This window comes from Natator depressus, chromosome 23 (genome assembly GCF_965152275.1).
Source record: "Natator depressus isolate rNatDep1 chromosome 23, rNatDep2.hap1, whole genome shotgun sequence".
In the NCBI taxonomy this organism is placed as follows: Eukaryota; Metazoa; Chordata; order Testudines; family Cheloniidae; genus Natator; species Natator depressus.
Genome location: NC_134256.1, coordinates 21,639,071 through 21,653,357, shown reverse-complemented (window position 1 = coordinate 21,653,357; position 14,287 = coordinate 21,639,071). Strand labels below are relative to the sequence as shown.

The following is a 14,287-nucleotide window of genomic DNA, read 5'->3' as shown; positions in this document are numbered from 1 at the left end:
CCAATGTACTAGTCCTCATATGGCCCTCGTGGTGATTCGAGTTTGCGATCCCTGCACTAGATCATTGGCTCTCAACTTTTCCAGATGACTGTACCCCGTTCAGGTGTCGGAATTGTCTTGTGTATCCCAGGTTTCACCCCCCTTAAAAACGACTTGCTTACAAAATCAGACATGGAAATACAAAAGTGTCCCAGCAGGTTAGGACTGAAATATGGCTGGCAGTCTCATTTTTACCACATCATTATAAAACAACTCAATTAGAATATAACTATTGTGCTTACATTTCATAGAATCATAGAATATCAGGGTTGGAAGGGACCTCAGGAGGTCATCTAGTCCAACCCCCTGCTCAAAGCAGGACCAATTCCCAGTTAAATCATCCCAGCCAGGGCTTTGTCAAGCCTGACCTTAAAAACCTCTAAGGAAGGAGATTCTACCACCTCCCTAGGTAACGCATTCCAGTGTTTCACCACCCTCCTAGTGAAAAAGTTTTTCCTAATATCGAACCTAAACCTCCCCCACTGCAACTTGAGACCATTACTCCTTGTCCTGTCATCTTCTACCACTGAGAATAGTCTAGAACCATCCTCTTTGGAACCACCTCTCAGGTAGTTGAAAGCAGCTATCAAATCCCCCCTAATTCTTCTCTTCTGCAGACTAAACAATCCCAGTTCCCTCAGCCTCTCCTCATAAGTCATGTGTTCCAGACCCCTAATCATTTTTGTTGCCCTTCGCTGGACTCTCTCCAATTTATCCACATCCTTCTTGTAGTGTGGGGCCCAAAACTGGACACAGTACTCCAGATGAGGCCTCACCAATGTCGAATAGAGGGGAACGATCACGTCCCTCGATCTGCTCGCTATGCCCCTACGTATACATCCCAAAATGCCATTGGCCTTCTTGGCAACAAGGGCACACTGCTGACTCATATCCAGCTTCTCGTCCACTGTAACCCCTAGGTCCTTTTCCGCAGAACTGCTGCCTAGCCATTCGGCCCCTAGTCTGTAGCTGTGCATTGGGTTCTTCCGTTCTAAGTACAGGACCCTGCATTTATCCTTATTGAACCTCATCAGGTTTCTTTTGGCCCAATCCTCCAATTTGTCCAGGTCCCTCTGTATCCTATCTCTGCCCTCCAACGTATCTACCACTCCTCCCAGTTTAGTATCATCCGCAAATTTGCTAAGAGTGCAATCCACACCATCCTCCAGATCATTTATGAAGATATTGAACAAAACCGGCCCCAGGACCGACCCCTGGGGCACTCCACTTGACACCGGCTGCCAGCCTACAGCGTACAGCCTACAGAGCGGTGTAAACAAGTCATTGTCTGTAGGAAATTTCAGTTTGTCCTGATTTTGCAAGTGCTTTTTCTGTAGCCTGTTGTACAACTAGGCAAATGTCTAGATGAGTTGACGGACCCCCTGGAAGACCTCTGGGTACCCCCAGGGGTACACGTACCCCTGGTTGAAAACCGCTGCACTAGACCACCAGGGCGGAGATGGGAATTTCATGAGGCATGACACACACAACACTGAAAAATTCCTGTTTCTTTGTTTTTTCCAGTGAGCTCATTTCCCACCAGAGGAAAAAAAAATTTTTTCCCTTCTATTTCATGAATTAGGCTTTGTCCACACTACGCAGCTTTTAGCGACACGCTGGGGCCGCTCCGCAGCCGGGATGCTAAAAGGCGCGTTTGTAGGCAGGAGAGAGCTCTGCCACCGACAAAAAAACTTCCATCCCCAACGAGCGGCGTTAGCGTTGTCGGCAGGAGCTGCTCACACCGACGCTTTTCCTCGACAAAACTTCTGTCTTTCGGGGGGGGTGTGTGTGTGTGTGTGGTTTTTTTCACACCTCTGACAGACAAAAGTTTTGTCTTTCACTTGCTGGTGTAGAGAAAGCCTCAGAGAGGGGCAGGAACGGGCAGAGACAGGCACATCCCTGCATCATCATCATCATCATCATCATCATCATCACCATCATCAATTTGAACCTAATGAAAATCAAGACGTTCAAACCAAGCCTTTTCTTTCTTGATGCTCTCCCTCACTAGTCACCTGCAGCCCCCCCCCGCCCCCCCTCCTGGAGAAGATAAAGGGCCTGAGGCTTCATCTGCACTGGAAACCGACCGACAAAACTTTTCTCGTTCAGAGGTGTGAAAAACATCCCGAAAGACAAAAGTTTTGCCGATGAAAAGCGCCGGTGTGAACAGCACTGTGTCGGCAGGAGCACTCGGGGGGTTGGGGTGGGAGGAGGAAAAAAATTTCCCCCCAGCCATAGGCCCTGACCTTTATTTTCCCCCAGGGGTGCCACCCCACCCCGCCCCTTTCCCTTATAAATCCAGCTGTTTGGACAATGCTGAGTGTCCCTGCAAACGCTGGGTGAGGTGCATTGAACCCTGAAGAGGGTCCAGGTCTGTCCCAGGAGGAGTCTATCTCAGTTGGGCTTGCTGAGCAGAGCTCACGGTGTGACACAGGCGTTCTGGGGCCCCAGAGGTCCGGTCCAAGGAGGCGCAGGAAGAGTGAAACCCCTTGGAGGTCTGGCCCACCGAAGGGGTTTGCTCGAAAGGCTGTTCCAAAGCTGGGGGCATAGCGCCGGTCCTGTGGGTCCGTGACAAGGGGTAACCAAGGCATGGGGGTGGGGGAAAGCAGCTATGGATGAGTTTACACGGTTAACCTTCTTGTCAAGTTCAGGGCTCCACCAGCTGTGAGCCAGGGGAGGTGGCCAAAACTCACAAGACTGTCAGTTTCACTGCTGGTTCGGCTCTGTGCTGTGAAACTGAGCCCAGCGCCCGGCTCACAGCTCGGCTGCAGGTGGGGGGTCCTCCAGCTGGGTGAGCCCCAAGCGCTGTCCGGGTCCCATGCTTGCGCCCCACAATGCCCCACTTCAGTGGGTGCAAATGCTGCTGGTGAGGGCGCCCATCACTGGCAGAAGGAGGGTTGCACCTGGACACCAACAGCGGATTGAATTACTGTGGGGGCGGATCTGAATTAAGTCGACCTAATTTTGTAGTGTAGACAAGAGTTGCTTTCCTGTTCCCGGGGGGCGCGTTCACTCTCCCCGGGGCTGGACTGGGGCTAACAGGAGCCAGAGCCTCTGTGTGTGTAAACACAGTGACTCTGGAGGAGGAGGAGCAGCAGAGATGAGGGCGAGCAGTTCCCTCTGGAGAAAATCCCCTGTCCAGTGAGTGTGTGACAGGCTGCAGCCGGGGTTGGTCTGGAAGGAGACAGGAAGGGGCTGGAATAGCTGGGAGCAGGGGGGTGCTGGCAGGAAGGAAGCTGGGAGAACAAAGAACAAACCCTGGGCAGCTCCTGGGTGGGGGTGCTTTGGAAAAATGCAAGATGCAGCAGCTGCTGCTTCCCCGGTGGGGTCTGTGCAGGGGGCAAGCCCTTCATTAAAGGGGGGAGACTTTCTCTGGCTGGAATCAGCCCCCTTAGGGCAGCCCTTGGCTCTGCGGACAGAGACCCCTGAGCTGGAGACAGCAGGTAACTGAGGGGAAGAAGGGAGCTGGGGATGGGGAGGAAAGTGAATCTCTGCCCCAGTGGGGTTGGGAGCCTCAGATCTAGCAGCCCCTGGGAATTTTCTCTTTGATTGAAGCTGCCCCCCCCCCCCCGGCCCCAGGAGCAAAACTGGGAGATTGAGGTGAGGAAAGAAAAGGGATTTCCCCTTTGTGTGTTTGGAGGTAGAGCCGGGCCAGGCCAGGGCAGGGGTGGAAAACAAGGCTGAGATGGAGGGAGGGGGAAAGACAGTGTGAAAGGTGGTGGATTGGACGGGAAGCAGCCAGGAATCTCCAGGGGCAGACCGGTCAGGGGGCTAATGAAATCCTTGCTGGTTTTGCCATTTGTCCCTCAAATGCGGATAAAATTCTCCCTAATGATCACCTATGAATATAAAATCCCTGCAGATTCCCCTCTGCCTTTTCTCTCAAATTATTTGGCTCTGTCTAGTCTCCTCCTCTGATTTTACCCCTTTTTCTCTCTTAATTCTTCAATGTCCCTTTAAAATCTCCTCTGATATTTCCTCACCTGTTTGACCAGCTGCAAATTGTCCTTGTTTAGGTGGGAAATTGTTGCCCCCCGAGTGGTTCCCCAAATGGGAAGGGGGTCAACGGGTGCAGCTTGGAGATCCCGGCGACTTGGCTGCTTCTGGGGTGGGCTGGGGCGGCTGTTCTCTTCCAGCAAGAAGGCATGGAAGGGGTAAGGAGGGGGCTGCCCAGTTTGAGGTTACCCAGTCCCAGGTGCTGTCCCCGCAACGGCCTAACATTGCTCCCGGCCAGCTACCAGTCACCTGTCCCCACCCCACAGCCTGCCCCATAACCCATCACTTGCTCTCTTAAAGCAGCATCCCAAAAGCTCCTGGCACTGTCTGGAGGTGGTGGTGAGGGACTATTCCTGTCCACAGGTCTATTTCACTTTCCTATACCATCCCTTTTAACATTCTCACCTGTCTCAGTTATTTACCAGTGACACAAAACCTCGAAAGAAGAGGTACACTTGTAACGGTGAGAGGAACTAATCACTGGAACAATTTACCATGCGTTGTGCTGGAGTCTCCATGACTGACCGTTTTTAGATTGTTTGGATCTTCTCATCTGTTCAGATCTTGGCTTTTTTCTCTCTCGGATGATCAAATATTTCATTTTTCGACCTATTTTCTCCCCAATTCTCAAAGATTGATATAAAATACCCTAACATTTTGCCCTGCTTTTTTTCTTTTCTTTTCTAGTCATCTGTTAGTCGTGTTGTTCTTCTTTACCTCTGAGGACAGGACAAGAAGCCATAGGTTTAAACGGCAGCCAGGGCGGTTCAGGTTGGACATTAGGAAAAACTTCCGAGCTGTCCGGGTGGTGAAGCACTGGAATAAATTGCCCAGGACGGTGGTGGAATCTCCGTTATTGGGGATTTTTAAGAGCAGGTTCGACAAACACCTGTCAGGGACGGTCTAGATAATATTTAGTCCTGCCATGAATGCAGGGCACTGGCTAGACGACCTCTCGAGGTCCCTTCCAATCCTGTGATTCTATGATTCTAGTTAACATTCCCTGAGATTTCCCATCTTTCTAATTATAAAATATGAGCCTAAAATCTCCACAGATTTGGCCCTTTTCTCAAATTCTTGACTATTGCTATAAAAGTCTAGCACCTGTCGCCCCTTTTCTCTCTGCTTATCAAATTCTGCTAAGAAATTCGCTCAGATTTTCCCTCTTTACTGCCTTCTCGGCCACTGGTATAAAATCGCTCACAGGGACCTCCTAAAACAGGAAGTTATTCTGGCATCGCCGGGACAGGTCGACCGGGACAGGCCGTCCCTACCAAATATGGTGCCCTACGCAGCCTGAGCACCTGCTCCCCCCCGCGGAGGGTCTGGGCTGCGCTGAAGGCCTGCGGGCCCTGGGGATTAGTGGGGGGGCCGAGAGCAGAAAGCGAAACAACCCGGCCCCAGCCCGCTCTGCTCCCCCCGCCCCAGCCACGTCGCTTGGGAGAAGGGGTCCGCCTCCCCCCACACACTCACCGGTGGTGGGAAGCGGAGCGACACACCGGGAAGAGGTGGAGCAGGGGCAGAGGGAGTTGTCCTGGGCCCTGCACCCCCTTAGGAACGCACGGGGGGGCAGCTGGGGGATGGGGCTGGCTGCTGGCACTGCCGCATACGAAGCACGCAGCTGCGTAGGGCACCACGACATTGGGGGCAATTTGGTGCCCCCAATTTCATGGTGCCCTACGCAACTGCGTATTCTGCGTGTGCCTAAGGGTGGCCCTGCAGGTCGACTGTCAGATTCACCAGAAAGGAACTCAGATCAGTGGCATTGTTATAAATTGTTCCCGTGCCCCGGGCTGCAGGGCGGCGGAGTTCAAACCGGTGGCCGGAGTGGTCACCGTGGGCATTGTGGGACATCTCCTGGCTTTTCTCAACAAAACCGTATCGTGTAGACGTGGCCTGCGTGTTTCCCAGGGTGGCAGAACCTTGAAGGTCCGTTTGGAGGGGGAAAAGCCTGCAGGGGAATCTGGGAGTGAAATGGGGAAAAGCATTCCCGTTTCACTCCAGATCTAGGTGGCCAGGTGCCCGGTTTTCGACCAGAAAGTTTGGTCCAAAAGGGGACCTAACAGTGTCCGGTCAGATCTACTGACCGCACACCCAAAGGCCGGTTACTGTGGGCTGGGGAGGCGGGGAGGCACCGGGTCATCACCCGCTCCAGCATCTACTCAGTTCGGGCCGTCTCCAACCTGCATTGGGCAGCTGCAGTTCCCAACCCCGGCTCTGCAGGCAAGTCCCTCCTGGCCCGAGCAGGGAGGTAGGAGGGGAAAAGCAGCGAGTGACGGAGGAATGGGGGGAAGAGGAGTGAATGGGGGGGTGGAGCCTCTGGGGGAAGGGGCGGGGCAGGGGAGGGGCCTCAGGGGGATGAGGCAGGGCCGGGGAGGTTCCAGCCAGTAAATGCACAGGACAATGAGAGCTGCTGGAGGTGGGAAGAGGGCAGAAAATACAAAGAGGGGAGAAAGGGAGAGGAGTGATGTGAAAAATCTGCCAGAACTCGTTTAACATGGGGCCTGGTTTCTAGGAACAGACTCCTGGGGTTTGGGAGTGGGATGTTCCCTATTTGTGGAACAGGAAATAACTCACCTGTCCGGGGCTGGGAAAACTTCCCAGACTCCCAGAGCTGGAGCCTGATGCTCCTGACCCACTTCGTTATTTGCCACTCCCCCGACCTTTTTGTCGTCTGGCAATTTATCAGTGACGATTTTATGTTCTCTGCCAGGTCACTGATAAAAATATTAAATAGCGTAGGGTCAAGAATCGATCCCTGGGGGACCCCACTAGAAACACACCTGCTTGACCATGGTTCTCCATTACTTTTTGAGACCTCTCAGTTAGCCATTTTTTGTGTGTGCCATGTTACTTGTGTATTATTCTAGTTTAATCAAAGTATTGTGTGTACTAAGTCAAATATCTTACCGAAGTCTACAGATCAACACTATTACCTCTATTGACCAAACGCTTAATCTCAGCAAAAAAATATACCAATTCGTTTGATAGGGTATATTTCCCCTAAATCTATGTTGATTGGTATTAATTAATCAAATCCAATATCAGCTACTTCATTAACTTGCATGTTATCAATGTCAGAGTGACAGACCTATAATTACTCGGGTCATCCCTTTCACTCCTTCTAAATATTGGCACAGCACTAGCTTTCCTCCAGTCTTCTGGATCGCCTCAGTATCCAAGACCTACTGAAAATCGACATTATTGGTCCAGAGAGCACCTCAGCCAGCTTTTTTAAAACTCTTGCATACAAGTTAACTGGACCTGCTGATTTTAAAATGTCTAACTATGGTAGCTGCTGTTTCACCTCCTCATGAGTTACTAGCGGAATGGAACGAGTGTCTCCATCCTCATATGACGTGACTGCATCATCTGTTTCTTTTTTCCCAAATACAGAACAGAAATATATATTGGACGCTTTTTGCCTTTTCTGCATTATTATAGATATTTTAGCATTTCCCTCTAGTGATGGACCCAGCTCATGGTTAGGATTCTTCTTGTTTTTAAAAAACTCCTTCACGTTGTGTTTCACTATGCTGACCACAGGTACCATACAGTCTTTGTATCCTTCTGCTTCCCTTATTAATGTTCTACAATTCCAGCCTCTGGCTCATATTCTTTTCTAGCAACTTCCTCTTTCTTTTAGGCATTATACAGTAGAACCTCAGAGTTATGAACCCCTCAGGAGCGGAGGTTGTTCGCAAGACTGAAATGTCTGAAACATCAGGGTTTTTCTTCCAAAAGTTTACAACTCAGCACTGGTGTAACACAGCTTTGAAACTTTACTATGCAGGAGAAAAAGGCTGCTTTGAACTGTCCTCATTTAAATGAATCAAGCCCAGAAACAGTTTCCTTCCCTCGTCAGATCTTTTTATTTTTTAAACTTTCCCTTTATTTTTTTAGTAGTTTACGTCTAACAGAGCACTGTACTGTATTTGCATTATATATATATATATATATATATATATATAAAGAGAGAGTATCTCTGCTTTTGCCTGATTACGTACTTCTGGTTCCAAATGAGGTGCGTGGTTGACTGGTCAGTTCGTAACTCTGGGGTTCTCCTGTATATTGTTTTATCCGTTTTTTTTCATGGAGTGGGTGTTGGGATTCTGACTGTCCTTGGACTCTTCTGGGGGCTCTTATCTCCGGTATCAGCCTCCGGCTAGTAGATGTGTGATAAATATGAAAACCATGCATCCTGGGGATGGGGGTGGGTGGACTCGCTCTCCCCTCACCTTGTTGCCTCCTGGCTGCTCTGAGAGGATTAGGCATGGGAATCCCTCAGAAAACTTCTTGGCCCAGCTCCCCTGCAAATAGTGAGGTTGTCAGGGGGCAGGAGATAGCGAGCGGGGTAAGGATAGTGATATCCAGAGTAGTGATAACTCGATTATGTAATTTTGGCAGGTTTCCATGCCCCCTTTTAACCTGATGTCCCTGGTACCATGTTTGGACCTGTGCGTTTTTGGTGGCGTTGGCCATTTTGAAAGATACGATTTTTAAATTTAATCTCTCTTTATTTGGGGGATGTAAAAACGAAGTTAATAAATTGAGCTTCTGGGCCTTGTCCTCATTTTAAGAGGAACATATGCAGCTAGTACATTCTAAATAAAGTCGGTGGTTCTCAAACTTTTGTACCGGTGACCACTTTCACATAGCAAGCCTCTGAGTGCAACTCCCCCTTATAAATTAAAACCATCTTTGAATATATTTAACACCATTATAAATGCTGGGGGCAAAGCGGGGTTTGGGGTGGAGGCTAACAGCTCGCAACGCCCCATGTAATAACCTCATGACCCCCCTGAGGGATCCTGGCCCCCCAGGTTGAGAAGCACTGGGCTAGGAAATAGGTGTTCTATTTAGGGTGGCCAGGAGCCCCGTTTTCGACCAGAAAGTCAGGTAGAAAAGGGGACCTGACAGTGTTTGGTCAGATCTACTGACCGGACACCAAAAGTCTGGTTACTGCAGGCGGGGGAGATGGGGAAGCACCAAGTCGTCACCCACGCCAGCCCCTACTCAGCTGGGAGCCGCCTCCTACCTGCGTCAGCTCCCAGCCCTGCCTCCGCGGGCGAGTCCCTCCCGACCCGGGCAGGGTGGAGGGAGGGGGAAGAGCAGCAAGCTTTGGGGTCAGGGGGGAAGAGGCGTGAATGGGGGCGGGGCTTTGGGGGGGGCAGGGCAAGGGGCTGGGGTGGGGCCTCTGGGGGAAAGGCAGGGCACCGGGGGGAGGTTCGGGCAGTCCTGCTGGAGTGTCCCATTTTTAAATAGCACAAAGTTGGCATCCCTAACTGTGGTATGTGCAGACTGTGGGACAGTCAGATGGGGTCCTCTCTTGGCAGGAGCGTACGTGTGGTGCCGGGCGTGAAGGGAGAGCAGGGGAGCCGAGAGCAGGGAGGAAGGCCCCCTGCCCCGGGAAGTGGGCAGGGTGGGTGTCACGGATCCCCAGCTTTGGAGCAGTCTCTGGGAGGACCCTTTCTAGTGGGCCAGATCCCCTAGTGGGTCCCACTCTTCGGCAGCTTCACCTCCTCCTTAGGCTGGGCCCCTGAGCCTCCAGCACCCCTGCTCTGCCCCGCAAGAGCCGTTCAAGGAGTACCACTGAGACAGACCCCCCCCCCCCGCCCGAGGGAGACTTGTGCAGTCTTAGGGACCAATGTGCCCCTGCAGGCACCGTCAGCGGCTCTCAGCCCACGCTGTCAAACAAGAGGGTCTCTTAGCGGGCTGGAGCACAGCATAGGACGCCCTGGGTTAGCACAGAGAAATAAAGGCTGCAGCAGAGTCCAGTCTAGCTAGCCAGAGTCCACAGCTGTCTCCTCCTGTCACTCCCTCAGACCTCCTCGGTCAGATTTCCCTCTGAGCAGCGCCCCGACTCCTCACCTCATACCCCCCGAGTCCTTTGTTCCCGTGCTGGGGCACACGCACCGACCCGGAGCAGCCAGCTTCAGCCGGCATGAGAAGTGGCTCTGTCCACGCCCCACCCGGGTCCGGCTGCCCGGGAGAATGGCCCAATGTGCCGCGAGGGGCGGGGGCGGCGCAGGGGGAGAAGGATGGAGGCCCCCCCCCAGGTAATGTGGGGTAGGGATTGCGTGTCAGGTGGGCTCAGGGCTGGGGAGTTGCTGGGCAGAGAAGACACGTGGGGCGCTCACGTGTTCTCTCCTTGAGATTGTGCCCCCCCCAACCCCAGTGCCCAGGGGCTCCAGAAGAGGCTTCTTCCCCACCCCCATCTTCAGCCACATGGGACTCCACGAGTGGGCTTCAGCCCCCTCTCCCACCTGGCTTCAGCCGTGGGGCTCCGGCTCTGGGCTTCAGCCAGGCTGGCCTTACTGGGCACGATGGTAAAGAGGCAAGAAGTGGGGTGAGGTGCAATGCTGCAGAAGGGAGCTCAGGGGAATGGGGGGGAAAGAGTGGGGACTGGGGGGCAGTGGGGAGCCAGGGGAGGCAATGGAGGCTAGAGGTGATGGATGGGGGCAGCGAGAGGGAGCAGGGGCACCAAAATACAGCAGTACATTATGTTTATAATGGAGTCTGGAAAAAAAAAAGACCCTACATAAATAAATTACAATGATTTGGACCTGTACATGTGCATATTTATTTGTTTTTTCCTAAAGCTAATTAAGTATTTTCGGAAAATTTGTCAGAGCGGCCACCAGCAAGAATTGGCCACCAAAAATTTTGTTGTGAGAACTCCTGAGTGTCCAGCCCTTGGTCCCCTGGACACTGACCGTTTTCACCGATCTGCTTCTTGCAAAGAAACAGTTCGCTCCAGCTTACCAGTTTCACCTCAGATCATACTCCTCTCTACCTACGGTACTTCGGTGAGTTAGTCGCAAAAGCAAGGATAGCTGGATTGAATCGAGCATGGAGGTTCGGTTGCAGGAAGCAGAAGTATTGGACAGAAATGGCTACATGCAAAAATAAAATCATAACCTGCCTTCTAAAGCGTAAGACTTCATGAACAAGAGACCCTCATGTCTGATAAAGTGTAGCTCACCCAATATTCTTGAACCATTTTGGGGCCAAGCAGGCTGTGATCCATCTTTCCGGGGGGAAAAAAAACGTGCTGTCAGCTTCCCTCCTTGGTGAAGGAACCGATATGTCCCTTCCCTTGAATGCTGGGATGGGTTGTGGATTCAGAGTTGATCCCCTCCCGTCTCTTTCCTCTGGGGAAAAGTTTGAGGTTGGAGGGGATTTCAGGTCCTGATTTCTTTGATCCCTCTGTCACTTATATTGGTTCCTTCTCCCCTTTTCCCACCTCTCTGTCAGAGGTTTTCTGTCTCCCCAGCAAAGGAGGTGACCCATGTCTGGATTCTCTCTCTGTCCCGGCAGGTGACGCTGGGATGGTGAGTGAGAACAGGGAGGAGAAGCCCCAGCAAGAAGATGCTGATCCAGGAGAGCCTCGTGGGACGTTCGCAGGGAGATGCAAAGGGGAGGTTTGCTGTGGTTGGCCACAGACCAAAGCCTGTGAGAGTCAGCGCAGAGCGGAGGACACCGTCAGGAGCCGCTCACACCTTATTAGACATCAGAGCATCCTCACGGGCGAGAGACCCTACCCATGCGCTGAGTGTGGGAAAAGCTTCAGCCAGAGCTCCTCCCTTATTAGACACCAGAGAATCCACACGGGCGAGACCCCGTATGCATGTGCCGAGTGCGGGAAACGCTTCAGCCAGAGCTCATCCCTGGTCAGCCACCAGAGAATCCACACCGGCGAGACGCCCTACACCTGCGCCGAGTGCGGGAAATGCTTCCGGCGGAGCTCAAATCTGATCACGCACCAGAGAATCCACACCGGCGAGACGCCCTACACCTGCGCCGAGTGCGGGAAAAACTTCAGGCAGAGCTCAAACCTCATCACACATTGGAGGACCCACACCGGGGAGACGCCCTACACCTGCACCGAGTGCGGGAAAAGCTTCAGCCAGAGTTCAACCTTCATTCGACATCAGACCATCCACACTGGGGAGACGCCCTACGCCTGCTCCGAGTGCGGGAAAAGCTTCAACCGGTACTCTGCCCTGGTCACGCACCAGAGGATCCACACGGGAGAGATGCCCTACACCTGCGCCGAGTGCGGGAAACGCTTCTGTCTGCGCTCGACCCTCATCGCACATCGGAGGATCCACACCGGAGACACGCCCTACGCCTGCTCCGAGTGTGGGAAAAGCTTCCGGCAGAGCTCAAACCTGAACACCCATCGGCGGATCCACACCGGGGAGACGCCCTACGCCTGCACCGAATGTGGGAAACGCTTCAGTCAGAGATCAACCTTTATCAGACACCGGAGAATCCACACCGGGGAGACGCCTTACACGTGCTCCGAGTGCGGGAAAAGCTTCAGCCAGAGCTCGACCCTCATCACACATTGGAGAATCCACATGGAAGAGGCCCCCTACGCATGCTCCGAGTGCGGGAAACGTTTCAGTCACAGCTCTGCCCTTATTAGACATCTGAGGATCCACACGGGAGAGACCCCCTACCCGTGCTCCGAGTGCGGGAAACGTTTCAGCCACAGCTCTGCCCTTACCACGCACTGGAGGATCCACACGGGGGAGACGCCCTACACGTGCTCCGAGTGCGGGAAACGCTTCAGGCGGAGCTCCGGCCTCCGCACCCACTGGCGGATCCACACGGGGGAGACGCCCTACATGTGCTCCGAGTGTGGGAAAAGCTTCAGCCACAGCTCTACCCTGACCACCCACCGGAGAATCCACACCGGGGAGACGCCCTACGCCTGCGCCGAGTGTGGGAAACGCTTCCGGCAGAGATCCAGTCTCATCACGCACCGGAGGATTCACACCGGAGAGACGCCCTACGCCTGCGCCGAGTGTGGGAAAAGCTTCCGGCAGAGCTCAAACCTGATATCACATCAGAGAATCCACACGGGGGAGACACGCTGAACGGGCTCTGAGTTCAGGAAAAGCTTCCGTCATGAGTCATCTTCTCTTAGACACCAGAGAATGCCCACGGGGGACAGACTCTATACATGCTCCGAGTGTGGGAAAAGCTAAGCCCGGCCCTCCTTAGGCATCTGAGAATCCACACTTGAGAGACACCCTACATCAGTAGCTCCCAACCAGGATGACGGAGGTCTTCCAGGGGGACATTAACTCATCTCGACAGTTGCCTAGCCTTACAACAGGCGACGTAAAAAGCACGAGCGAAGTCAGGACACACTAAAATTTCCTACGGACAATGACTTGTTTGTACGGCTCTATAGGCTGTACACTGAAATGCAAGGACCATATTTATATTCCAATTCATTTATTTCATGATGCTATGGTAAAAAGGAGAACATCCGCACATTTTGAGTATTAGTGTGGCTGGGACACTTTTGTATTTGTAGCTCTGGTTTTGTAAGCATGTCGTTTTTAAGTGAGGGGCAAACTGGCGGGAGGCAAGAGAAATCCGACTCCGGAAAGGGGGACAGGGGTCTGCACAGAGGGAGAGCCCTGCCCTATGGAGAGCTCTCATCTTATCACAAATCAGAGACTCCTCATGGGCAAGAGACCCAACGTAGGCCGGGGCAGGCTGTGCCTCCCCAAATAAGCCCAGCGTGGCTCCACCCACGCTCCGCCCAGAAGGCCCCCTCCTGCTTGCCCTTCCCCCTGGGCCATAGCCCAGGCAGGCTGGTCGCTCCTCTTCAGGGAAGCGTGCTGGGGCTGGGGATAAGGTGAGGGTGGCCATGGGCGGCCGGCGGACAGGACTTGGGGTGGCTGGGGCCACACAGCACTGAGGGGCCCCGGGTGCTGTCAGGGGAAGGGGAGCAGGAGGAGCGGGGCCGGCCGGGAGCTAGCCTCCCCATGCCCACAAGCAAGTCCGCACGGGAGAGGAATGCCACGAATGTCCCGACTAAGCCTCGCCAAAGATTTTTTTTTTCCCTTTTAAATGCATTTGCTCATTCCCACACAGCACCCGGTAAGGCTCTTTGCACCATTGCCTGAACCGTGGCCTCTCGTCTCCTGCAGGTGCATGGCTAGGCTTGACCACAACGAGCTCCACTGAGGTGAAAACGACCTGTCCCTTGTCTCCACTCCGCTTGCACGTGGAGTTAGCTGCTGACGTGAGCTATCGTGATGTGAACACACACATGTAGCTGCAGTGCGGATATAAACCCCGGTACAGAGAATGGGGTTCGCTTTCCCCTTGACCTGACCTAATCCCCATGGCTTTTCCTAGTCTGGACAAACCCTGAGCATCACATCTATACTGTTCCCCATAGTCACAGAGATCTCCCTTTGGCGACAGAAAACAGGTACCAGTT

General features: G+C 53.1%; 1 protein-coding gene across 1 annotated transcript; it reads left to right on the top strand.

Moving 5' to 3' along the window:
• The first annotated feature begins 3,265 nt into the window (after positions 1-3,265).
• On the top strand, positions 3,266-13,464 carry LOC141976415 (uncharacterized). Its single transcript, XM_074937407.1, has 2 exons — positions 3,266-3,482; positions 11,356-13,464. Exons 1-2 carry the CDS (start codon positions 3,332-3,334, stop codon positions 12,921-12,923), a joined length of 1,719 nt encoding a protein of 572 aa, XP_074793508.1. The 5' UTR covers positions 3,266-3,331; the 3' UTR covers positions 12,924-13,464.
• The last annotated feature ends 823 nt before the right edge of the window (positions 13,465-14,287 follow it).

What these genes read in the sequence shown, in the direction of transcription:
- LOC141976415 (XM_074937407.1), top strand. Translation starts at nt 3,332, where the DNA reads ATGCAAGATGCAGCAGCTGCTGCTTCCCCGGTGGGGTCTGTGCAGGGG. An exon ending in CCCTGAGCTGGAGACAGCAG is followed by an intron (nt 3,483 to 11,355) that starts GTAACTGAGGGG and finishes CTGTCCCGGCAG; the next exon opens with GTGACGCTGGGATGGTGAGT.